We start from the raw sequence: 24,918 nt of genomic DNA, 5'->3' as shown, positions 1-24,918 counted from the left end.
ACCCGGAGGGGGGTGGGGGGGGGGCTTAAGTGGCAACAAGAGACTTCAAGAAAGGCGCTAGTTTGGGAAAACAATGGATTTATTGTAGGCAAATAATCTCAAGTTGCCTCTCGGGTCATTTGAATGTATTGCATTCACGTCCACAGGGAAATCCTGAACACTCCTGACTTTGGGGGGGAGTAATCAATCACCTCAAAGTCTCACATCGCATTCAATGTAGGACACCTTACCTGACTGAAACCTGACAATGCACTTTGTCAGTGATTGACAAAAACACACACACAATTGCATCCAATTAGGGCCCATTTTCACAGCATTGTGGTATGACAGAATAATTTTTACTGTAGAGATCGGCCAAACATACATTCAACTGGCTTCTGAATCCCACAGCTGTCATTTTTGGTTGTGACAGTGGTCACTGTCAGACAGTAGTGGCCACAGTGATCTGAGACAGACTGCAAAAATAGGTGGATAGGAGGAATATGTGAGGAACTGTAGGGTCACTCTGAATTGTTCTTCTGACTTCTATGTTTACCTAACAATTGCATAGAAATTGCAAATCGCAAATCAAAAATAAAAATTTGGCAGTAATATAACTGGGTTTTTTTTTTAACATGAAACAAATCCCCATCACTGTCTGGGGGCCCACTAAGCAAAATAGAGGCCTCAAGTGATTACATATTTATAACTGAGGCCAACCCTGGAGGCTGCCCTTGATATCCAGGTTGCAGTATTGATTAGACCTGATATTGTCTACTGCCACGTGGCCTTGTCTTTTCACTCTTCATATAGCCTATTTTCAGACATAAGTGTGTTAACATGAAAATAAGCTATCATTAAGCTCGCTGTACATCATTAAATAGGTTTATTGCAATTGAAACAATGCAGTATTGTTACAAATCATGCTATGTGAGATAGCAAAGAAAGCAGATGAAGTGAAAGCATTAACTTTTATTTTTTAATAGCATGTCAGTGGGCATCATAGTCAACTTACAACTGTGTTATTTGTTACTCTCCTGCAGTATTGATAATGAGGATTTATTATGGCACTGTTGACAATGAATGCAATGTGCATGCGTTAGTGGGAGGGATTATCCACCAAGTAGGGCAAGTGGCTGAGGCTAAGGACTGCAATTCCATCCAGCCTAGTTCATTTCAGTCATCCGCTCAGTGCACAGCCGGGACAAGGAGAACAATTTCACTGTCGTTTATTTGTCTAACACCGACAATCTATAGGCAACATGGTCAAATACATGCGACAGCACAGCGAGCTGAAATCCGAAGAGGTGCTCTCGGAGTCTGATGCGTCCATGGACCAGCAGGATTTTAGAGAGATGTCCGACTATTCTTTCAACGACGTTTTATACTCCAAATGTTCCGCAATGGACCAAATCGGCACTTTTATGAAAAACGTGCAAGTGTTGCTCGATGCAGCAAATTACATTGAAAATATCGAAAAGAACAACGGAAGTAAGTAAACATGGGATGTGTGGGATATTAACACGTAATGCGCAGGGCAGACAACAATAGAAGCGAAGGCGACAAAAGACGCGCAGCGGACAGATGAATTGCCCTGACAGCGACCAATAATATTTCACCTGCTTTTGGAAAACAGTATAGTCGACCCACCTCTCTTAAACCTTGTGAAACATGATCATAAATAATACAAGTCAGAAGATTGGGTAAATGTAATGTTGGGAACCAGGCTGCAAATGCATCGATTTGGACATGGAATTTAAAGGAAATAGATCTCTCCAACAATAGAGTCTAGAAATAATCTGCTACCATTTATATTGGTCTTTTGCAGCCTATGTGAGAGTTAAGCATGTTATAGTCTATTCTTTATTTTACTTAGGCATGAGTAGGCTATGTGCATATTTAGCTTAATACATGTCTAAATTGTGGCTATTTTGAGACTCAAACTTTAACTTTAATTTATTGTAGTTTATTGCAGCTTATTTCAAGACATGGAAATAGAGCGTATTCCTCTCACAAGTGCCCATATATAAAGGAAAGATATTGCATTCATGGAACCTTCTGCATAGGCAAATGGCAAGTTACATTTAGTCTTTTTCCCCAATCAAAATTTCCAATTCAAAGCCCAGCTATCATTTTCAGAGGCAGTCTGCGCTTCCTTGTATCTGTTGTTCACATGGTTTCCACATGGAACAAATTGTAAAGTTTTGATTGGTCTGTGCTTATGTTCCCAGCGCGAGAGTCACTGCAGTTAGCCAATCACGCTCAGGTTCATATCTAACGTCGCATGTTACTGGGTCGGACTCATGGGGTCGGGAGAGAGGGTTCATGGGACTTGTAGGCCCCTTTTTTTGTTAGCAAAAGTAGGAATAGAATAGAACAGAATAGAATAGAATAGAATAACCCATCTGAGAGGACTGTACATTTCTGGTTCAGAGAAATTGTTTTACTATCAACCTGTATTCATTAGGCCTAAATTATCTTTGCTGAGATGTGTTAATCCAGCAGACCCCGACTAATGTGGGCTACTGTGAATGATAAGTAACGACAGGCAGACTCATACAACATATTGCAACAATATAACATGATATTTGCATCATAGAGATTAGAGATTTTGCAACTCTTTATTGATAGTTACTATATTTTCCAAGAAGGGTTGTTTATTGAATTGAATTGTAATTCTTTTAAATTTAATTCCAGGGATGTGTGTGTGTGTGTGTCACAGATTAAGTCCAAATTAACATCAAATTAGCAAAACCAAGTCCTGGTGAAGCCTTTTGTTTGAAGCACTTGACAAAAAAAAACTGCACAGTGTATTTAATATTGTTTTTCTTGTTCATCACCAGAATGTGAACATGGGTATGCTTCAACATACCCTGCAACTCAGACTGCACATCATCAGAAACAACGTAAATTCAAGAACAAGAAAATGGACAATATTCACAATAGGTAGGTTAATCTTGAGAATTGTCAACAAATAAAAAATGTAGCAGAGGTGAATACTGACTATGGTTATCTTCATTGATGTATCTGGATAAAAAATGTAGGGATTTTAAATCCTCCCTGCACCATTTAAGTTTATTTGGTTTTCCTAGGATTTATAAATCAATCATATTAATAACCTCATTATCACAATTGTTTTATGACATGGTTATACTATTATTGAAGTAGTAACCTAGAGCTGTTTGATTTTATATGTCCATATATACAGATTGTATGGTGTGATTTATTTTGCATTGTTGAGACTAGTATTACAGTTCCTTATATATATTTTCAACAGGTCAGCACACAATGAACTGGAAAAGAATAGGTGAGTAAAAAAATCAATTTAAGTGGTTATTTGTTTGTTTTTGGCAAAACAAGTCAGTATTGAAAGGTAAAGACAATATTGAAAGGCATTGAGAGACATGATGAGAGAGCAAGGTGAAGACATTGAGGCAGGCATTTTAGATTTATACTTCAATCATACTTTAATCCACCTTCGTTGTGTATGCAGAAGGTTTCAAGTTCAGAATGTGGACATGCAAAAGTCACACAGGATGGAGAGAATACAGCATTGTCACAGCCTTAAAACTGGTGTAGCAAATATGAGGTTCACAGGGACTTTATCTCAAGAGCCAGCTGTCTCAAAATGGAGCTTGGAGCTGATAATCCAAAAACACTCTCCAGGCTGCCATTTTTGCATATCCTGGTACTATGCTAAATATGTTGACCATACCATTTTAAACTAGGGTATAGGCCTATAAACCAGCTGATTACCATCACTGGACTTAAAATAAGCCGTTTTTATCAAGAACTTGGAAATTCACCTATTGTGTATTATAGAAGTGTCCATTTTGCAAGGCAAATGAGAGGGAGGTGTAATCCAGCCACTGTAGCAGCAGTGTTCCTGGAGGACATTCAGACATTTCCCCACTCAGCAAACGGGAACCGTCTGTTTCCAGACAACAGGGCTCCTTCCTGAGAGATTCTCAGCTGCAAATCTAATAGCAGCTTGCTTATATTGCTGCTGGGCTAAACTGGACCTTTGCTTTGAAGAAGAAACTAACGTCAGGGCATATTTTTCCTCAAATTAAATGCCCAGTTTATCTCCAAAGAGCAACCAATGTGTGTGAGAATCTTGGTATGAGTTAAGGCTCTCGAATATGAAGGCTTATTTCACGTTTGACTCTTTTTCATTGCAAAATGGTGGCCAATGCAGAGAGGAGAGATGACATCACAACTTGACCTACATTTTTACTCCATTATTTGAAAGGAAAGTGACTGTCCTCTGCCAGTATGTCCATTCTTTCAGACCACAGGCCCAGAGGCCTTGGTGGATCAGAAACAGTCATCTGGCTTACCTCAGCAGCTTTTAAAGCTGGGCCCAGACAGATCCATATGTAATTGCAGGAGGGTTGCAGATTGGTCAGCTGGTGTAGCTAACCAGCAGAATGGATAAACAGATAAATCAAGTAGCCTACCTGCATGCATTGACTACAAAGCCAGAACTACAGTATATATTCAACGGGCCAGAACATTTTCAAGGTTCTCAAAACTCATTTTCTGCAACTTTCAGTTTTAAAAAACAATAATGAAATACATTTTTAGAAGTTTTGGTTGAGTTTGATAGTCTAGTAGCCTGTGCTAGCATGCTGGTAACATTTACACTCTTTAAACCATGCTATTTAACTTGGGTTAAATAAGATCACAAACATTCATATCTCAAAAACAAACTTCAGTCGGCACAAACATTATCTTGACAAAATATGTTACAGTTCATCAGAGGGAGTAGGACGCATCTTATTTTCCTTGTTTGGTGTTGCACTAATAGTGCCCCATCAACAACAAACTGGTGTTAATGTTCCCATTGCACTAACGCATCACCCCAGCTTTTGTGCATAGCCTATTCAATTTGACAGTAACGATTATTAATATTTACAATTATGAACGATAATGATTATGTACAGATGGTGGTCCATGGCTGGCTGCCACAGAGTAGCAAAAAATGAATAAATAAAATTATTAGCCATAATACTGGGGGGAGGGAGGGGTAACTAGTATCATAATTTGAATTGATCAGAACCAATGCAGAGGGACAGGAATACAGCAATTAATCGTTTAGTCTGCTTTTACAGTGTACAAGCACAATCAGTAAAACCATGCTAAATGTATGCTGTCACTAAAAAGAACAAAACAAAACAATCAACCCTTCTTGATTGTGTCTCTCCTCCCACAGACGAGCACATCTCCGCTTGTGTTTGGAGAGGTTGAAGTCCCTCATACCTCTGGGACCAGACTGCAGTCGGCACACCACACTGGGACTGCTCAATAAGGCCAAAGCACATATCAAGGTGGGGTAGCCCGAAGCAGCCTTTGCATTATGGGTACTTCATGGGATCAAGGGTTAAATGGAAGACTCTGTCAATTCTCTGCTCAAGAGGATGCATCAGTTTGTAAACACAACTTAATCTAATTACTGTTCCTTCTCCTTCCTTTTCCTGACTGCACACGCGTTAACGGTTGGCAATACCATGTGGGAAGGTAGAATTATAGTTATTTTCATGTCATGATTTTAGCTCGAAGACGCTCAAAAACATCCACGGTGCAAATCTTCCTCCTTTCCATTTGATTATATCAGTGTCTTAAGCAGCATAACCATTCAGTCACTATTAGTTATTTGTGCATAGTTGAATTTCAAATCAAAATAGTCACAAAGCAAAAATAAATTTTACTTCCCTGAGTAAGGATACACTTGACTTAATATTGGCAGCCACTGTAGGTCTACAGTACCACAGAAGAATCCATTTTATTTCTATGGACATGGCCTAATGTAACTGCAGAGTGATGAATTTTCAAAGCAGAAGACTTAATTATCAATAGACGAGCAAAATTGTATTTTACCATCCTAGCTCTCACTGTTTGAGCCCCAGTCTCTGGTTTCCCCTTGAGGTACAAGCTACTGTACTGTACTGTACTGTACCGTACTGTACTGTACTGTACTGTCCACATATCAGTTCACAGAAGAACAAAAACTTGGCACCAGACATAATCACAGTGCAGCTCTTTCTACATAGGAAATATTTAAGCTCAGTATCAGTTTTAGCCTGAAATCCATTTGAACTGAAATTCTATACATTCCTAGGTGCATTAGGATCTCAGTTCAGTCCTTGTTGCCTGAAAGTTATCCATCGATAAAGACATATGATACCACTCCTACTTGTTTTGTAATCGTAGCTGACACTGTATAAACACTAGGAATGGAATTTATAGTTGTATATGCTATCGCTGATAGTTTTATTTGTTTGAGAATGGGATCTCAGTGGACTCGAGGGCCCTCCTCCTCGTAGATGTTAGAGCAGCCGGTCTGCCTCAGAGTCTCTTCTGCGCCCTTTTTGGCCTAGTGCCAGGTACAATGGAAAGATAAAAGAAGAAAAAAGAAAATTACTGATATTATTTTCTTCTTTTTGGTTCCCTTGTTACATCTTCTCTAGATTTTGTTTAGTTTTGTCAAATTTAATATCACTCCATTGTTCTATATATTATATTAATGCATTTTTCTCTGCAAAAGTGTGCTGGAGTATAAAGCCGTCTGTACACAGAGCAAGAAGTTAACCCAGGGTGAAAAAGCCGATGCTGAGCCGGGTTATTTTTCATAATCATCAATTTACACTGACGTTCTTTATTCGCCTCTCATCCGGCTTTTCATCTTTACACTGCAGAGGGAAATAACTTAACGCGTATACCGTGGCGCTTGATACTTCAAGCTGATTTTGCCATTATGTCTAGGCTAGTGATCAAATGCCTGAGTGGCGTGAGATGGTTACCATGGTATTTGCTCCACTTATTCTCCGGCTTTCATTTACACAGAACACATACCGGGTCAGATCTGGCTTTTCTATGGCTTTTCTTCTTGGTGGTGAGGAGGGTCAGAACCGGGTTATTTTAACCCACCTTTCCCCGGGTTAGATGCTCTGTGTAACGACGGCTTTAGAGTCACATCAACATGGAATGTGCGAAGAAAGCCTGCTTGTTACCGGCCACTGAGGCCCATTCAGAGTTTAGCTGTGGTGGTCAAAGTAGTGAAAAGAGGATCCAAAGGTACAGAGGTGGTATGTTGTGGTCTGGTCTGATCCAGTTCTGCTGTGACCACAAGCTTGATAGCAACCTCTGAGGCAAATTTGCAGGAAACCTTGTTCACATCCACAGTTGAGATGGCATGAGGTCCCAGCAGAGATCCCAGCAGTTGGTAAATTTCCCAATGGAGTCTTGGTCGGCTTTGACGGCCTGCTCATTGGTCACCTCAGAGGCGAGCTCATCAGCTTTCGAAAGTACGGAATCCTCCTTTGTGGTCAGATTTGTGGTGGCAAAAAGATCCACAGGAGCAGAGCTAAGAAGTTGATCAATAGCTTTCTGGAATACTTTGGCAGACATTTTAGATCGTACAATTTCTGGAAACACTTGAAATTGATGTTGGAAAAATGGAATCCTATTTTGTCACAGATGTGGTGACAACAGGACACAGAAGAAAAAAGGTGAGAATGTTTATTCTACCTTCCTTGTCTGCTTTGGCAGCCTGCTTAGAGTCAGCCACTGAAACCAACTCACACCATGTAGGTGTAACTGTGGAGGCAGAGGTGACACTTACATCTTTGTTTGTTTTGGCAGTCTGCTTAAGCTTAGGTCAGGCTACAAGACAGCTCCAATTGTGCCCGACATGGGCAGTTCAGACCAAATTACTGGTCTTGAGAACGTTCTTGCCTTGTCATTGGAAAGATATGCACACTAAACTGGGGCATCACACATGTAAAGATGTGGGATCACACAGTACGTGATTCTCTCTGGGTCTTGCCTCAAAATTAAGCAAAAACGAGAATCCCCTACCCCAAAAATGATATACCTGTCCAGGGGCATAACTGATAGCTTGGCGTATGTGCTGGAGTCCACAGATAGGAATGTGAAGACCAGTTACCATTTGTGTACTTATGCTAATGTTATGGCTAGTGAGATTATGGCTAGTGTTAATGTTATGTCTAGTGAGACAATGGGAGTTCAGTTCATGGGGGAATAATGGACAAAGTGACAGTGATGTCACACGCTGGCTTTCAACTGGCCGGTTTGAAGCCCAGGAAGTGGGGTTTCTGGATGCTGTCCTGTTGTATTTTTGGAACCAGAGTTTGCACAGAGGAGTAAAAGGTGGAGTGGGTGGAGCCAGGGTGAAACCCACAACTGCAGGAAAAGCCAGCCTGTATTGCCTTATGAGTTAAGCCTGGATATGTGCTGTTTCCTCTTGTATGGAGTGAAATGCCAAACTCCAATTTAATAATATACCTTGTTTGATTCGGACAGGTACATACCTTTTTAAACATGATTCAAGACTTTTCTGAATCATTGTGTTTTATTCTTCCATTACGGCATATAGATGACCCACCAAGCAGCACTTTATTTCAATAAAACTTTTAAAATTGGTTCTCTGCTTGCTACCGGCCAGCGATGTGTGTGATGAGAGAGAATTATGGGGATAACAGGCAAATCAATTTTAAAAGTTGAAAGTGTACTGAAATAAGTGCTGCTTGTATGGATATAAACTGCTCATTAAAAGCATCACCTCGCATGACCTCACCAGCTCACTCACGTTAGCCTTGGAAGGTATTTGCTCCTCTTTTTCAATAACAGATGTAGTGGAAAGAGAATTTGAGCATTGCTGTATTGTTGGATACATTATCATTCTGCACTCTATATCATAGGGTTCTGAAGAGTGGGAAAAAAATTTGCTTTGATAGTCACTGACAGGTTCACAAAAATACTGTGCGAAAAAAAAGCACTGCTGAAACTCTACTGTATGACTGTAGAATGATCGATCAGAGGCCATTTGTTTTTCATGCAGGTAATAATACATTCTTCTCACCAATTAGCAACATGCATGTCTGGGCATGCTATGCAAGCTGATTCGCATTTTATCTGAGGCCTACTGTTATAGGTCTACTCAACTGAAATGTATAAATAAAGTTGTGAAATATATATATAAAAAAAACAGCTGCAATATTCATTTTGACATACAGTAATATCATCATATTTCCATTTCCATGCAACTCAAGTGGAAGTATTAGTTGCTAGTCCTCATTTGTGTTAGCCTAGCAAGCTGCATAGACACCATAATAGTTGCCCATGTTTTCCTACCAGCAGTAAATCCTGTTCTGTAATTGGCTGGCATACAATGTCAGGATTAATTTGACAGTTGTATGAATCAATTTTTATTTATGGCATGGTCAGATGTGAATGGTTGGATTCCCATATGATTATTGAGGTTCAGAGTGCATCTGTAGGACTTTTTTTGTTTGCATTTAATGAGCAGTTTGAGCACATTCTTTTAAATATACAGACTTAATGTATAGTTACTATTGAGCACCACAAATTAACCAAATTTGGTGACCGAAGTGGGAAGTTTCAGCGTAGGTTTGGGACGAGGGCTATATGAGTAAACCAATATTGATTTGTACCAAATGCGAATAGGCTGAGCCTCCTATTCGCTCATGTACGTATATCAAAAGCCTTAATCCAATTATCCTGCCTCATCCATCCTGTCATCTTCCAGTTGCATCCATCCTCCTGCTGCATTTAGCTCAGAGGTATCAGCTGTTTCTCCAGGATCCAACCGGCACCTTGCTGTCCTCATTAGTTTAATGATTTATTAGAGGGCACGGGGGGTCAGGCATGACGCCAGAGGCAACTACATGTTAACATCACCCCACTGCATACAAGACAATTTCACTATGCTCTCATCAACATAATCAGGTGATAGAAACTCAGTATCATGAGAGGAGTCTTCTTAATGGAGGATTTTGTACTTTTCTGCAAATAATTCATATAAATATCAAGCGTGACACATTGGAACCAAACACTCATTACCTCTCATTTTCTACATAACAACAAGGTAATAACTCTTGTGCATCTCTCTCTTTCAGAAACTTGAAGAGATGGACCGGAGGAGTCAGCACCAGCTGGAGAACCTGGAGAGGGAGCAGAGGCACCTGCAGAGGCAGCTAGCCCACCTGCAGACACCTGGGGAGAGGGAGAGGGTCCGCATGGACAGCCTGGGCTCCCCGATGGACTCTGACCGCTCAGAGTCTGACAGAGGTTAGTTACCAAATCAGGGACTTTATCATTGATGCAAGGGCAAACTCAGCGTACTGGTGGCAATAATCATGTTTTTTTTATTTCCATAAGTCTGAGTGCTTCTAATGTCTAAGTTTAAGTCTTAGATGCTACTACAGTATGGCTCCATAACATCAATCTATAGCTATTGTATGTATTTGAGATATTTTAAAAGATCTCCACTCACTGGTGTGTTGTTTTTGTCTTTGTGTTTGAACAGAGGAGATTGAGGTGGATGTGGAAAGCACTGAGTTCTCCCATGGAGAAATGGACAGCGTAAGCACCAGTGGTGGAAGTGACCTGGACGACACAGCAGCCGGCAGAGCTCAGTCAGTGATGAGGGCTACTCCACTTGCAGTCTAAAACTGGCCTTCTCTGCTTAAAGCACCAGCCTATACTTTCACTTCAGCTGCAGTCTTATATGCTTTCACCTTTTAAAGTACCAGCCTACAGCTCCTTAGCCTTGCAATTTAAGCTAATCGTCTCAAGAAGAACCAGCCTAAATCCCACCTTTACCTGAAGCATGAAACTTTCTACCCTTCACCCAAGAACCAGCCTTAAGTTCAACTCAATCTAAGGTTTAAAATGGTCTCCTACCAAGAACCAGGTGGCTCCTCTACAACAATCTGAAACTGGCATTTTCCACTACAGTGAGCCTCAAGTTAACTTCTCCGGCAATATACAATTTCCTCACTTCCAAAGTTGCAGCTCCAAGTTAAAATAATCACCTGAAAGTCTCTTTTCCCATAACCAGCTTCAATCAACTATACCTGCATTCTATATTGATCCTATCTGAACCTGTAGAGGACCCATAATCACACTAATGTCCAATATTTGAAAGGGCAACTGTACCTTTAGTCAAGTTGATCTCCTGAAACCAGCGAAAAAAAGCCCAATACCAGCTAGAAGCTCACCATTGAAAAAGGTTGCTCCATTTGCCTTGTAAAAACATTGCCCTTTTTCTTTGGATACCCCTTATATATCCAAACAGCACTTCTTGTCAGTGAACAAGCCAGTGGCAAGGGCTACGATATCTGCATTCCAAGATGTTTATTACATTTGTAGAACTGCTGCTTTAGGACCCACAACCATCCTAGAGCCATGTGGCATCCCTCTTCACGACTGAAACACAGTCTTATCCAAACAGGTGGTTCAGCCCACCAATGTTATTCTAATTTATTTTGCATATGATTATCATATGTGTAGTATTTATTTTTTTGGTATATTTAATTGTACTGTAGCTAGGTCTTGGTCATGCTTGAATGAAAAAAAGAATGGAAAAAAAATACTCTGCAGTTAAAAGTTATTTTCTCAATGTTTTGCCACCTTATGTTTACTGATATTACTGGACATATTACCCCCACCAAAGCTTATGCAGTGCTACAAGACGGGCTTAATGTACTCAGTGGTATTTTGTTAAAAAAAAAAAAAAAAAGAAATGACACACACCTCAGTCAAACTGTAAGCAAATTCAATTTCATTTTATTTAGACAGTAATAAGCTATCCTGCACTTGTCCAAGCACAAGGCTCAAGCAATAACACCTAGTTTTGTTGAATATTTAGTATTGGCTGTGTTTGGCACACAGTTCTGTCCGTCCAATACCAAGTTGAAGTTTTCTACTTGCTACAGTGGCTATATCAGTTATTAATAATCAGCAGTAAAAAAATATGATTGTAATGGTTGAAAAAAAAAAGCTATGGTGCATGTGTATTGAATGTAGCCTTTCTAATCATGTTGTAATGTGCTTTGGATTGACAAGTCTTGAAAAAAAATGTCTGTAGCATGAACAACACAAACACTACAGAAAGAACAGTCATTTTGGTTTATATTCCACCAATGTTTAATACTGTATCTTTTCTTTTTTGTATTGTAGCAGAAAAGTATTCAAAAGTTAAAATCCTATTCATTTGGAGACTTCCCATCAATAATTAAATGCCTATTTGACACAGAATTGCACTGCTATCCTGTTCTACTCCAAGAAACCAAATAAGACATTTCAATATATGACCATTTATCTGCATTCTTCTGGTACAAGTCCTAAGTAGATCATCACCACCAAAATGTGTCTTAACATGGGTAAATGGACTCTTGCACAAAGCTCCTTGTTACAGGTCTTTTTTTCCCCAACATCTGTGTTTGGGAAAATGTAAAATGCACTATGAAAAAGACTTGTGTTGAGGAAGTATGTCTAAGCACACCCCAGAATGTTTTCTCTTGTGCTTAATCAGCCATCCAAGGTGACTTTTGCAAAACATGTGCTGCTGGTCCCCTGCTAATACTTTGTTACGGTTCCTGATTATTGTCCCTGGAATCTTAATAAACCTCTACCACCCAGAAGTACACCACAGTGAAGTGCTGTCTCATTTTTTTTTTTTTTTTTAAGCGTACCTATAATGTTCATGTTTTCAACTTCAGTATGTTTCTCATGTTGACATAGCACATGCTCCATATCAGTAAATGACACATTTTATTCAAAGAAAATATAAGTATTCCATGTAAATTGTCAAGTGTGATGTAATACTGTCCATAAAGCATCCTGAATTAACAAAGCTGAACAGCAGGAAAAAAAACAAAAACAAAACTCATCCCTGATTTTTATGGAGAAAAATATAAGTTTGTATTAACAGCTGTGACATGCTGCTCATGACATAAATTTACTACCAGGTACAAGTCTTTACTGCCATCTACAGGAACTGACAATCCCACAATGGAAACATAAATTAAAAAAAAACAATGAGATGGAAGCAAGTATCAAAAAATCTGAAAACAAAACCAAACAATGTTTATTTCACTGGTATATATACAAATATGAAATGTAAATTTAGCCTTGTGATATCCGCTTTTAAATCTTCATTATTATTACTGTACAGAAGAACCGGTCAGTGTTTAAAATCCAGCTCAGCCTGCAAAATCTAGTCTCAAATAACAGTCTACAGTTGTACAATTATACAAATCTTAGCGGGTATTTGGCCTCTGTGGCATCCAAATACATAACAGCAAGTTCTATGAAAATCCTAAACACCATTTCCCGTTCTTACACAACAGGGGAAATTCCTTCTATTTGGAATTTTGTTGTTCTGCCTACATAATATATAAGAAAACTACATCAATAATTCAACCAATGGTGTGCAAGCGATTCATTTCAAAGCTTTTACTTGAGAAACTTAAATCATGTATAAACACAATGGAAAGCACTGATACAGCTGGTATACAGTGGGCTATTATTTACACAGCATATTAGGTCATTGTGGCATTAGATGTCTGACATTGTATTTCGATGTGTCGTGGTACTGGGTCATGGGTTTGTCTGCAATACCACAAGTTCCCACTCCCACCTTCCCGTTCACACTTTCTGGAGATGCAAATATGCTCCTCTTGACCTGCAAAACACAACAGAAATTTCATTAGTAATGGTTAAGAACCAAAAAAATCTGAGGTTATGGATTGCTTTTACCAAAGTAAATCTTAAGCAGCAATTCATGGGGTTCATTGAATGGACTGTGTGCCAACTTTTTCAAGTTAGACAATCCTCCAGACCCACAGCACACTACATTATGCAACATCATGCAGCGTGAAGGACAAGCAGTGAGCTAATTAGCTGGCTAAATAGCTGCCAAAATTCACAATTTTGAAGCCAAATTTACATTTATTATTTTGTACAATTTCCCACTCAAAACGTAAATGATGATTGAACTGCTTTATATTTCTTACATGGATTTGTTACAATTTGTATTTTTACTGATGTAGCACACACTTAATGCTAGAAATCTACCTAGCGAGCAGCTTAAACTTCAGTTGAAACCCTACACAAGTTATGGCTTGGGTCTGATTATAACATGAAACTTTTATGATCCCTGTGGGGAAATTGATTACTTACACAGTGAGTCAGGCAGCAAAAGCAGCTGGTTTTAAAGTCACTGTCTTACCATGGTGGTATGACCAAGTACCACAATGAAGCCCAGATGAAATAATCAAAGTACAGTTTCTCTGCAGTGTCTCTGTAGTAGCTAGCACCCCCCCAAGAGTCCCCAACTGGGAACTTCACTCATGAAAGTGGAGCTCAACTTAATAAAAGTACCCTAAACGCTAATAGACCTTTGCTGCAGTAACTCTTTGCAGTGGAGATAAACGGTAGCTTGCACACAGACACACTGTCTTTTTGTATTCATTTAGTCAAGTCTTAATTGTGGTAAGAGGTAGAAGACCAGATCACCTGACCATGTGACTTTATGACCATTGCTTATTGCTAGTTGCCTATTTGAAACTTTCTACTATGCTGGTAGTATCAGGCCGAAGTGAGAGCCATTGCTTGCTCTAATTATGAGCTGATTCCTTTGTGGCGTTACACTACAGAATCGCTGCCGAGAACCAAATATCAAACCAGGTAGCAGACATCTACATATCCTTGCTCCACTGTATTTGCACAATCTATCACGGGGTTGCCACCACTATTCCCGAATAATCTTAGGCCTATGAAGAACCAAAATTGGTACCTGTCCTTTCTTGTTCTTTGAGTAGGCTTTGTTGTTGAACTGTTGCCACTTTGACTTCTGGTCCTCCCTCTCTTGCTCCAATTCCTTCATCCTTAGCACTTTCTTCTGGGCTTTCTTCTTCTTGTACTCCCTCTGCTCAGCTATCTGCTCTTTCCTAGAAAGACAAGGGAAAGGGGACATTTAAATCCACAATATATATGATGACATCCACAACCATGTTATGACAAAGAGATGAGATTGTAATATCAGTGAGTAACTTTGTGACTGAAGGAACACGGCATTAACAGAGCACTATAACCATTAACACAACAGGCATGCCGTTAAGATATTGTACAGTAAACTGAAGCCTCACACTGAAGACGTCACTGTGGTACAATGTATACGTGGTAAACTTAGAAGAGCACTCACATTGAAAACCCTTTGTTCATACCTGGATTTGGGCTTTCCATTTCCATCCTCATCACGACGTTTCCCCTCTTCTAAGGGTTTGAGGTTCTGCAGTGGGATCACCTCTGCATTCCCGTAGCCACTGAAGGTGACGGCTGCCGTGCCGTTCTCCCCGTCTATCTCCTCAATCTCAGCCTCATACAACCTGCCAAAGAATCACGTCTGTAAGCAGGTGAGTACGAGTCACACTCAAGCCCTACTTAACAAGCAAAGCTTAAGAATAATGTTAATGTGAAATATAGATGAATAGGTGATCCTACAGGGGGCACGGTCACAGTGTGTTTTGTATGATTATAGTTTACCTCAAGAATATGAATTTCTAAAATCTGACTGTTGCTCCCCTTTAAATCAAACATTCTCTCTCTCATCCCTCATCAATCTCCACTGTCAACTATCTAATACAACAAAAATAATCATTAAAATATAGTAATGCTGCACAATGTGGCAAAGAATTTGCAGAGCCAGCCCCACACACACCAAAGAGCATTCGCTAACCTTGCTGCTCTGATTGGCAACCACTTAAAAAAACACTCAGCTGATCACAGACCGTCACAGTCTTCTCTTTAAACAATGAATGGAATCAGTTTCTCACTGCTGTTAACCTAGTTGTTCACGGAAAGTATATTTAAAAAGGAGAATATTGGCATCATTTAGAGTTACACCCTGTCATTTTTAAAAACTTGTTAAAGAGTTTGTAAGGCGACATGTTTTTGAAGGATTATTTTCTGGTGGAGACTTTCTTCCTGTGGGTGTCAGGTGATTGACAGTAAGCAGAGTGAAACGTAATGCACGCACTGATATGAAAACATTCAACTCTGGCACAATGAAGTAACGATGAAACAGAGGAACTTTGAAAATTTGGGCTTCATGTCAACTGTGATGGATTATCTAGGTCGGGATATTTTTTCCAAGTCTATGGAAGAAGTTTCATACTCTCCAAAAATGAATGGCAGAAAAGGGGTTGCTCTGAAGGTAGGAAAATAAGCCTTGATATCGGCAACAATGCTGACTGTTTGTAGATGCCACCAGAAATAATCTAAAGGAGAGGGGCAAACTAGACAACTGACAAAACAAACAAACAAAAAAAAAACAATGGTGTTATCCTTTAACTTTACCACACACATCTATCACAAGTTTTATTAAAATCGGGGCAGTATTTACTGGGATATGGTGTACAACTAAGTTACCCACGGACAAAGCCCAATCCGTAGCAGCCCCTATCCCAATTTCATAAGCAACAGCTCATCCATCCATCCTCATATGACAGTGCTATAGGATAGGCTGCTGCATGTAGTGTTTTCAGTGAGAAGAGGCTGGTGACACTCACTGTCCATCCTGAGTCCACACAGACATACACCTGTCCCCCACTTTCCAGCTGTGCTTCAAGGGAGCGGCATCTGAGCTGTTGGCACTGGTAGTTCCTTCGGATGGCTGAGAGGTCAGGAGGTCTTTCGTCAACTCGATGACTTCCTGAAGAGGAAAGATAATCAACAGAGGGAGTTAAGATGCTCGTGGAGGGCATGTTACTCAAGTAGACTGTAAATTCATTACAGAGATCAGTCTCTCTCTCTCTCTCTCTCTCTCTCTCTCTCTCTCACTCACACACACACACACACACACCTGTAAGTCTTTCTGCAGTTTGAGGAGGTCTTCATTTTCTGTGTCGGTAGATAAGGCAGCTTCCACTTGTTGCAGTTGGGCTTTGTAGCTGCTCAACTGCTTCATCAGGTCGTCTGACATCTGTGTGATGACAAAGAAGAAACAGTTAGCCTCGGTAGCTAACGTAACTGTTAACGTTATCGGCACACATGATAGCTAGGCTAAAGGCACACACACACAGCTTAAGTTAGCTAGGGTTAGCAGTACGCTACGGTTCCAATCGGCCATGTTTCTCGTCTCGTTTCAACTGGTCGCAAAGCTAAAGCACTTCGGACCATTTAAAATCGAAAATAAATCATGTTAGTTATAACATTTAGCTGAGAACGGTTAGCGAGATCCCCTCGCGCTCGTCAGGCCCTCTCCCGTCGACGTAAATTAAAATGTTGCACGGTACGCTCGACGGCTAACGTTAGCTATGAGCGACGAAGGAGCCATCACAAATACAGAATTAATTACACTTCAAAACATGTCTCGTATACAATCTTACCTCTGTATAGTTCTATTTGACAAATAAATACGATAAACAGACAGATATTAACCCAATTGTATCACAAAATGACTGCCTAATGACAAACAACAGAACGCTCGTCTTCCCCAAAAAACAAATAGCCAAACGGAAGCTTGTAGACTCTCGTTAACATAAACCCCTCTCGCGATAACACTGTGTCCAAGATGGCCAGAGGAGAGACTTTTGACTTGTAAACGCTAGGGGGGGACGTGCATCTAAGTCTGCACGATCTTGTAATTGCCATCTCTGTCTACTGCTATTTCTCATAAATATTTACCTCCATGAGCTGTGCGCGGTGTTCCGTCAAATCACACAATAGAATAGACACTGATAATACGTGTTATTAATAATAGATTGGAGACATGCACTTCCGAATTACAAACTGGATCAACACTTTCCCAGGGACCACATTCATGTCGACCCTCTATCATTGTGTTCTCTTTGATTGAATTTTGGTGTTTGTCCCACAAATTGCCAGCAGATGGGCCTGCACCCTAACCACAAGATAGTCAACGCAAAAGACAAAAGACAAAAGAATATACATAATTTATCTGTGTGCAAAGTCTGAATTAAGTCCCATGGTCTCTCATACATTTAGGTATTGATTTTATCAATGGAGACAGCAACCATATCAAATAAAAATATGATTTTTGAATAAGCCTGTCTGTTGGAACTGCAGCCCAGATGCTTACAGCCTTTTAGGGGAGAGACTGTTGGTTTATCACACCATTTATTCACGGGTAAATCAGTAATGGCTCTCTTTTGAGATTTAGTCTCTATGGGGAGGGAAATCTGTATTACTGCCCCCTAATTTCCTAATTTCACAATTGCAGAATGATCCCCTGAAACAGTTGGCATCATGGAAAACAGGGGGTTGAAGAGAAACCATGATATCATGGTGAAAATCACTCATAATACCCTACATTTGCCTATCACTCCTGCTAGATGTCACTAAAGGCTAGATGAGCTTCCCCTCTTTAAGCCAGACAAGTCAAAGTTAAAGAATAGCCTACAACTGCAGCACAGAGAATATAACTGTGATTGCTGAAAAGCAAGGCGAGCAAAGTTGTGCTATGTAGGCTACAACAGAACATAACATAGGCTTTGTGCTATTTATGTGGCAAACTCACTGCATGTAGGCAGGCTCTTCCATCAGATGAGTAGAGAGCAGCATGGAGATACACTAAAACCCCAATATATCACTTTATGGACACTAACCTATACCCTTTTGCTAATCTTATGAATAAGGACAAAAACATTAATACTGCAATACAAACTCTTTATACTATATGATAATAATTATTTAGATTTAGGCTACATAGTCACAGTGAATGGTGCTATCTAATCACACAGTTATATAATAATCCTAAACAGTAGGATTAAGTAGGATAAATGGTAGCTTATATCAAACAATATGTATTGGCATTGAATGCTGGCTTGTCTGTGATGAAGCTGCTACTTTAGGCAAAGGAAATTGTGTTTCCTGTGTGGCATGTTGTCACAAGCACTGCAAGCTGCTACTGTGACCAAATATCCAACACATACTTTAATTTAGCCGCACATATTCAGTCTCAAGTGATAGATAGCCCTTGCCTGCATATGCCATACAGCACCACTTGCTTGCACTGTAACAAATTTAGGACAAGCATGCTAAAAGTTAAATTATTATATTTTTGTATCAAAAAGCACCCATTCATTTCTGTTGAAACTACTCTGGATCACCTCTTATCAAGAAAGCAAACATTGGCATAGCTGAAACGTTTGCTCTTACAGGTGTGACTGCTTTATAATGGCCGATCCCTTCAACAACTCGCCCTGATCTCCCCTCTTCGAGACATTATTTTAAGCTATTTCTCTGTCATGTTGTTTCTCCACATTTTGCCAAGTCTGAAATAAAGCATAGTCTTAGCCCACTGCAATTCAATAGGCTATAGGTATTACTTTTATAAATCAGAAATATTGTTAATGTCATTACCAGCCACTGCTTTCGTGCTCTGGGAGTGACAGTAAATTGCCTCTGAATCTCCAGTAGCAGATGAACTCCGCCCATTACCGTTCCCACTGATATACTGGAGCCAGCATCACAGATCCTCAGCCTCAGATCAAGCCCATATAAAAGACGTACTCCCCACTTCAGCCACAGCAGATGAAAAGATCTGCCTGAGCCAACATTTTCAGGGATACAAGGGATATATTCTCTGTATAGCTGAATCCCACTCTGTGAAAAGTCTTGCAAGGGACCTTTCGGCGAGTTTTTAATCAAAAAGGTTGGTGGATTAAGATTTTTTCAAACATCTGATGCTTGAAACTGGGAATAAATGAACGTTCCCTTTGTTGTTTCTTCTCGTCTTTTTTTTAATATATATTTTGCTTGTGATTTTGTCTGTCGGTGTCAATTTTTCTGACTGACAAAGAGGAAAGAAGCGGAAATTTCTTCAAACAATGTCTTCCAGTGAGCAAAATGAAAAGACACTTCATTCTGTGATGCTGTGCTCCTGAATGGATTACATTTATGGACTGCTGGTGAGCACAGTCTCCAGAGCTCCAAACCAAACACTGTCCGGCCAATATTAAGGACGCCACAGATCATCCTGATGGGGTGTGATAATTTAACCAGTGGAAATGGGACTTTGCCAAGCAGGCACCCTTATACTGTCCAGACCTCTGTGCCTCTAACAATACTGGTGGGTATCTTGATTCTACTGACCGTGTTTGGCAATGTCCTGGTGGTGATTGCGGTGATCACTAGTCGGGCCTTGAGAGCGCCACAGAACTTGTTTTTAGTCTCACTGGCATGTGCAGACATCCTGGTAGCCACTTTAGTGATGCCGTTCTCTCTGGCTAATGAGCTGATGGGCTACTGGTACTTTGGTAAAGTTTGGTGTGAAATCTACCTGGCTTTGGATGTGCTGTTCTGCACCTCGTCCATCGTGCATCTGTGTGCCATCAGCCTGGACAGGTACTGGTCCATCACTCAAGCCATTGAGTATAACCAGAGACGGACACCGCGCAGGATTAAATGCATAGTGTTCATAGTTTGGGTGCTGGCTGCCATCATTTCATTCCCACCGCTCATCACCATGGAAAAGGAAGGGGACAAGCAGGACGGCCCCACTTGTAGAATTAATGACAAGAAATGGTACATCATATTCTCCAGCACCGCCTCTTTCTTCGCCCCCTGCGTCATCATGATTCTGGTGTACCTTCGAATCTACCAGGTCGCCAAGAAGAGAACCAGAGCCCCGCCAGGCGAGAGGAGGAGAGAAAATGGCAACTTGGATGACAGGCGGCGCGGTTCGGACCCCCTGGAGAGAAAAAATGGAGAAGGAAGGGAGGCGGGAGAGGGGGGAGGCGGGGAGGTCAACGGGGTGGATGTGGAGGAAGAGTGCTCCTCGTCTGATGGGAATGAAACCAGCCTATGTTCCCTGAAGAAGATGAGGGGTATGAGAAAGACCAAAGTGACTCAGGTGAAGCCTGGAGAAACCTCCCCGAAGGGAGATGTGCAGCCCTGTGTGAAAGTGAGCAGGTGGAAGGGAAGGCAGAACAGAGAGAAGCGCTTCACGTTTGTTCTGGCTGTGGTCATGGGAGTGTTTGTTCTCTGCTGGTTCCCCTTTTTCTTCACCTACACGCTCACTGCTGTGTGTGACTCCTGCTGCGTCCCAGAGACATTGTTCAAAATGTTTTTCTGGTTTGGTTACTGCAATAGTTCACTAAACCCGGTTATATACACCATATTCAATAATGACTTCAGGAGGTCTTTCAAAAAGATCCTTTGCAAGTCGGACAGAAGAGGTTTATAAATACGTTTGTTTTTTGTAAACATTTCAGAAAAGCTTTCATTTATCACCACAATTTTGGTCATTTTACACTATTAAAGCTCCTTGAATATACAGAGTCTCCTATGAATGTAAATATTACCTGAAAAAGATTTTTTGAAATATTATTAATATTTGAAATCTAGTAACGTATGTGAACTGTAGCACATTGAGCTTCTGTGTTTCATGTCATACAACTGTTTTGTAATATTAAGTCATGCAGAAAATACGTGATGTACACAGTTTGTTTGACAGCTAGTATTACATCAACCCTATATATTATCTATCATGTACTGAACTTGGAGTTTAAAACTTGATGTTGTGGGACTGTGACTTCATGGATGATGCTTTTCTATAGGTATGCCATGTATTATGTAACTGTGTTGATGCTTTATCAGGGACCAGATGTTTATGGTATCAGTATACACTTTCAAATGGATGTCAATGTGAAGGGGATTGATTGTATGATTTACATGGGGATAAAAGGCAGTTGAGGACCCACACTACTTATTTACAGTAGCAAGTATTGCAAAAGGTGAATGCCAAATTGTGATAGCAATACTTGTGACTCCAGATATATGGTGTGTGTGTTTGTGTGTGTGTTGGAGTGGTGAGGAGGTGGGTAACGATCTGGCATGTTGGCTTTTTTACAGAGATATATAACATTTATGATGGACTGCCATACTCTCACTCAACACTATTTGAGTCAGTCTGGATTATGGGAAAAGGGATAGCTATCAGATCTTTATATGACATTGTTGGTACATGTAATTTGATATGTGAGTTTTTTAAAGAAATTTTTTTATAGAAGTCCTGCTTTACTAGACAGTATATGGAGGAGAGTGACAAGTATCTCCAGGACAGAGACGGGATGACATGCAACATATGTGAGCTGGATTCAAATTCATGATATTCTAAGTAAATGGTTTGAGCCTTAGGCTGCTGAATGCCCAGGATGCCCCTCAATTAGGGCCACTTTTTCAGTGTAAACTAGAGTGCATTACCTGGGAGAATATAAACTGAAGTATTCAACATCTGATTATCGATTATAGAGGAAGACTGTGGTGTTGGAAAACTAACACCACAGTCTTCTTCGATAATCGAGACAAAAGGCTACCATATATTAAAAAAATGTTTAGTTCAGGCAATTACGCAGCATCTGTGATACGTGCTTACTAAATGTAACTGGATTATTGCTTTATTTCTTCAATTCTATTCAATATTACATCAAACTTTTAATTCCTTAACACTATCCATGTTGTTGTGGAAAAAATGTTTTCTGGTGTTCACTGCTTAATATTTTAACAATACAGATACTACATCCACTGAAATGCCAATATTTTGTAAGAGGCTTAAGATGGCTAATAACTTTATTAATGTTCCAAACTGAGTTATATGTTTATGGCAGCAATTATACAAGAGAAATGAAATGGTAAAATGCTGCATCTTAATTTGAAAGTAAGCCCCCCCCCACTTGCTCATTGCCATAAAAATTAAATGAAGAAAAGACAGACTGTGAAAAACAGATAATGGCAAATACTATCAAATACAGAAAAACACATATTATCCTTGTACAGTAGAAAGGGAAGTGCCTGATGAAAACAAATTGCACACAAAAATGTGCTATCCCCCCACCACCCACTATCCACTGCTCTCATAATAAGCATGTGAGAATAAGACAATTATAAGAAAGGGAAATTACGCCTTGCAGCTAAGCGTGGCACAACAATACTGAGTGCAGTTTACCATAAATTATAATTGTTCAGTTGGAGATATCATTAAATCCTTCCCTTAAGTCAAACAGAAATCATGCCGCAATACAAATGTGATTGGCCACAGCAAATTACACTCTGAGGTTAATATCCACATAAGCTTATCAAGGTGCTGTGTTGCTAGAATGGGTCTGTTATCAACATTTCCCTTCTCTCCTCCTTCTTAACACATTAGCTTACTTTTCGCTGTACTACTTATATACTGTATATCTTTGTTCTTTTTTTTCATCAAATAGCCTTTCAGACCAATATTTGTCTGTGACCCTGGAATGCAGCATTCATAGTCCCTTTAACTCAGCAAACATTTGTGATCCCTTATGCGATCCCTTCTCCTTTTAAATAATGGGATAATCCCCATGACTTTCTTTCTGGGACTCTTGTGTTTTGAGATTCCTGTGGTACACATGTCTGGGTTCAGCCATGTTTCCAAGTCTTAAAATACAACATCTATTACTCACCACAAATGGTAAACTATAGACCCATTACTGATAGAGTTCCCACGGAGAATCTGACACGTGAAATATTGATGCTGTAGTCCAAAATGTCACTGACTGTTGGAAAACAAATGGTTTTTGAAATTCTGTGTGTCACTGAGACTTTATGCAAGACCGATCTATTTCCACAAGGTTGTTTAATCATTGTAAGGCTTTTTGTTAGAGCACCAATGCTGACAGATACTATCAGTATGCTTAAATTATACAGTAGCTGGGTGCCTCTATTAGCTGCCTACACGTCATGAAAAAGTTGTGGTACCCACTTGATACATGAATGAGTTTTATTCCAAAATGAGATTCCCATCATTTGAAAACTTTTACTCCTACTCTTACAAAACGATTGCTGTCATAAAAATAAAACTCACTATGAGTTCTTACAGAAGTTAACATTTTAACTGACATAATCATTTGTGTATGTTTTAATACTGAGGAATAAACATTTGGTAACATAAGGTAACGTTTTGCAAGTAAATCCCTCAAATATTTCTACTTGGCCCTGATCCAGGAGACATCAACGTGACTTGAATGATGAAAATACAAAATGATTGCCCCTCTGAATGCATTCTTTAATCAAAATAACAACTTAAACTTTAATCAAGCTTTGACTTGGAAATATCTTATCATTAGTTTACTATTATTACTATTGAATGAATCATTTCTAACTGAATATTTTGTGTCATGTCTACATATAATGTTTCAGTGGCATGAATTAAATTTCCTCTTGATGATCTCATATCTCATTCCACATCCATGTACATTCTGGTTGGTTACAAATTGCGCAACTATTGCTATTCTCAAAGTGCACACACACACACACACACACACACACACACACACACACACACACACACACACACACACATACACTTTTGCTGTCTGCTGGGACCGCAATCAGTGATTTATTTCCCACTCTAAAGGTCATTTTAGAGCGTCACAATTTATGTCTGTGACACCACAGCTTATAAATCTATGCTTTATAAGCTGCTGCTGGCAGGGGTTCCCACAACTTTCACACAGCTCCCCAGTCAGCCTTCTCCATTTCTTCCTAATTCCTCCTGCCTACAACACAATATGTTCTTTTTGAAGCCCCAACTCATGTATTTCAAACAGGCTGATGAACTCAAAGGCAATATAAGACCAAATAGAAAAGACTGCTCCCCAAAAATACTGAGAGTGTCAAGGCAGGATCACACAAAGACTCAGACGAAGAGGCATCAAGACCATACTAATGAGTTTAAATCATTGCCAGTGATATATAGAGTGAATTTTAATTGAATGGTGGGTCGTTTATTATGGGTAGAGTACAATGTGTCATGCAACGTGGGGTGTATCATACTTCCTCTCTCTTGAACTGATAAGGAGACAAGATAATCAAATTACATACTGAGGGATGTAGGCAGCAGGAGGATCCAGTTTAATTTGCCTTATGTAATCTCATTCTCACTCTCTCTCCTCCTCCGTCTCACCATTGCATCTACAATGGAGATTTAATATAATGAAAAAGCCTATTTTAAACTCTGGTTTCTGAATGCATGTAGCATTAAAAATGTGCATAAATATTTAACTACCATCTCTCTAGCTATCTAAGTAACAGAGGGGAAGATGGCTGCATTTATGC

The 24,918-nt window shown here is 39.8% G+C and overlaps 2 protein-coding genes and 1 pseudogene across 2 annotated transcripts; 2 read left to right on the top strand and 1 right to left on the bottom strand.

The window, feature by feature from the left end:
- Window positions 1-1,215: 1,215 nt before the first annotated feature.
- LOC139647477 (max-interacting protein 1-like) lies at window positions 1,216-12,846 on the top strand (annotated as a pseudogene).
- Window positions 12,847-12,871: 25 nt separating this feature from the next.
- Window positions 12,872-17,336, bottom strand: smndc1 (survival motor neuron domain containing 1). Its single transcript, XM_071523376.1, has 6 exons — window positions 17,199-17,336; window positions 16,673-16,792; window positions 16,380-16,522; window positions 15,036-15,197; window positions 14,606-14,759; window positions 12,872-13,492 (listed from the first exon to the last, which is right to left on the bottom strand). Exons 2-6 carry the CDS (start codon window positions 16,790-16,792, stop codon window positions 13,355-13,357), a joined length of 717 nt encoding a protein of 238 aa, XP_071379477.1. The 5' UTR covers window positions 17,199-17,336; the 3' UTR covers window positions 12,872-13,354.
- A 2,477-nt stretch (window positions 17,337-19,813) lies between these two features.
- On the top strand, window positions 19,814-21,019 carry LOC139647479 (alpha-2A adrenergic receptor-like). Its single transcript, XM_071523378.1, has one exon. It carries the CDS (start codon window positions 19,814-19,816, stop codon window positions 21,017-21,019), a length of 1,206 nt encoding a protein of 401 aa, XP_071379479.1.
- Window positions 21,020-24,918: the final 3,899 nt, after the last annotated feature.

The sequence above is a fragment of the Centroberyx affinis genome, unplaced genomic scaffold, assembly GCF_046629955.1.
Source record: "Centroberyx affinis isolate AG114_WGS23_722 - 3 ecotype Tasmania unplaced genomic scaffold, CSIRO-AGI_Caff_v1 ptg001083l_1, whole genome shotgun sequence".
In the NCBI taxonomy this organism is placed as follows: Eukaryota; Metazoa; Chordata; class Actinopteri; order Beryciformes; family Berycidae; genus Centroberyx; species Centroberyx affinis.
This window is presented reverse-complemented; position numbering and strand designations above follow the sequence as displayed.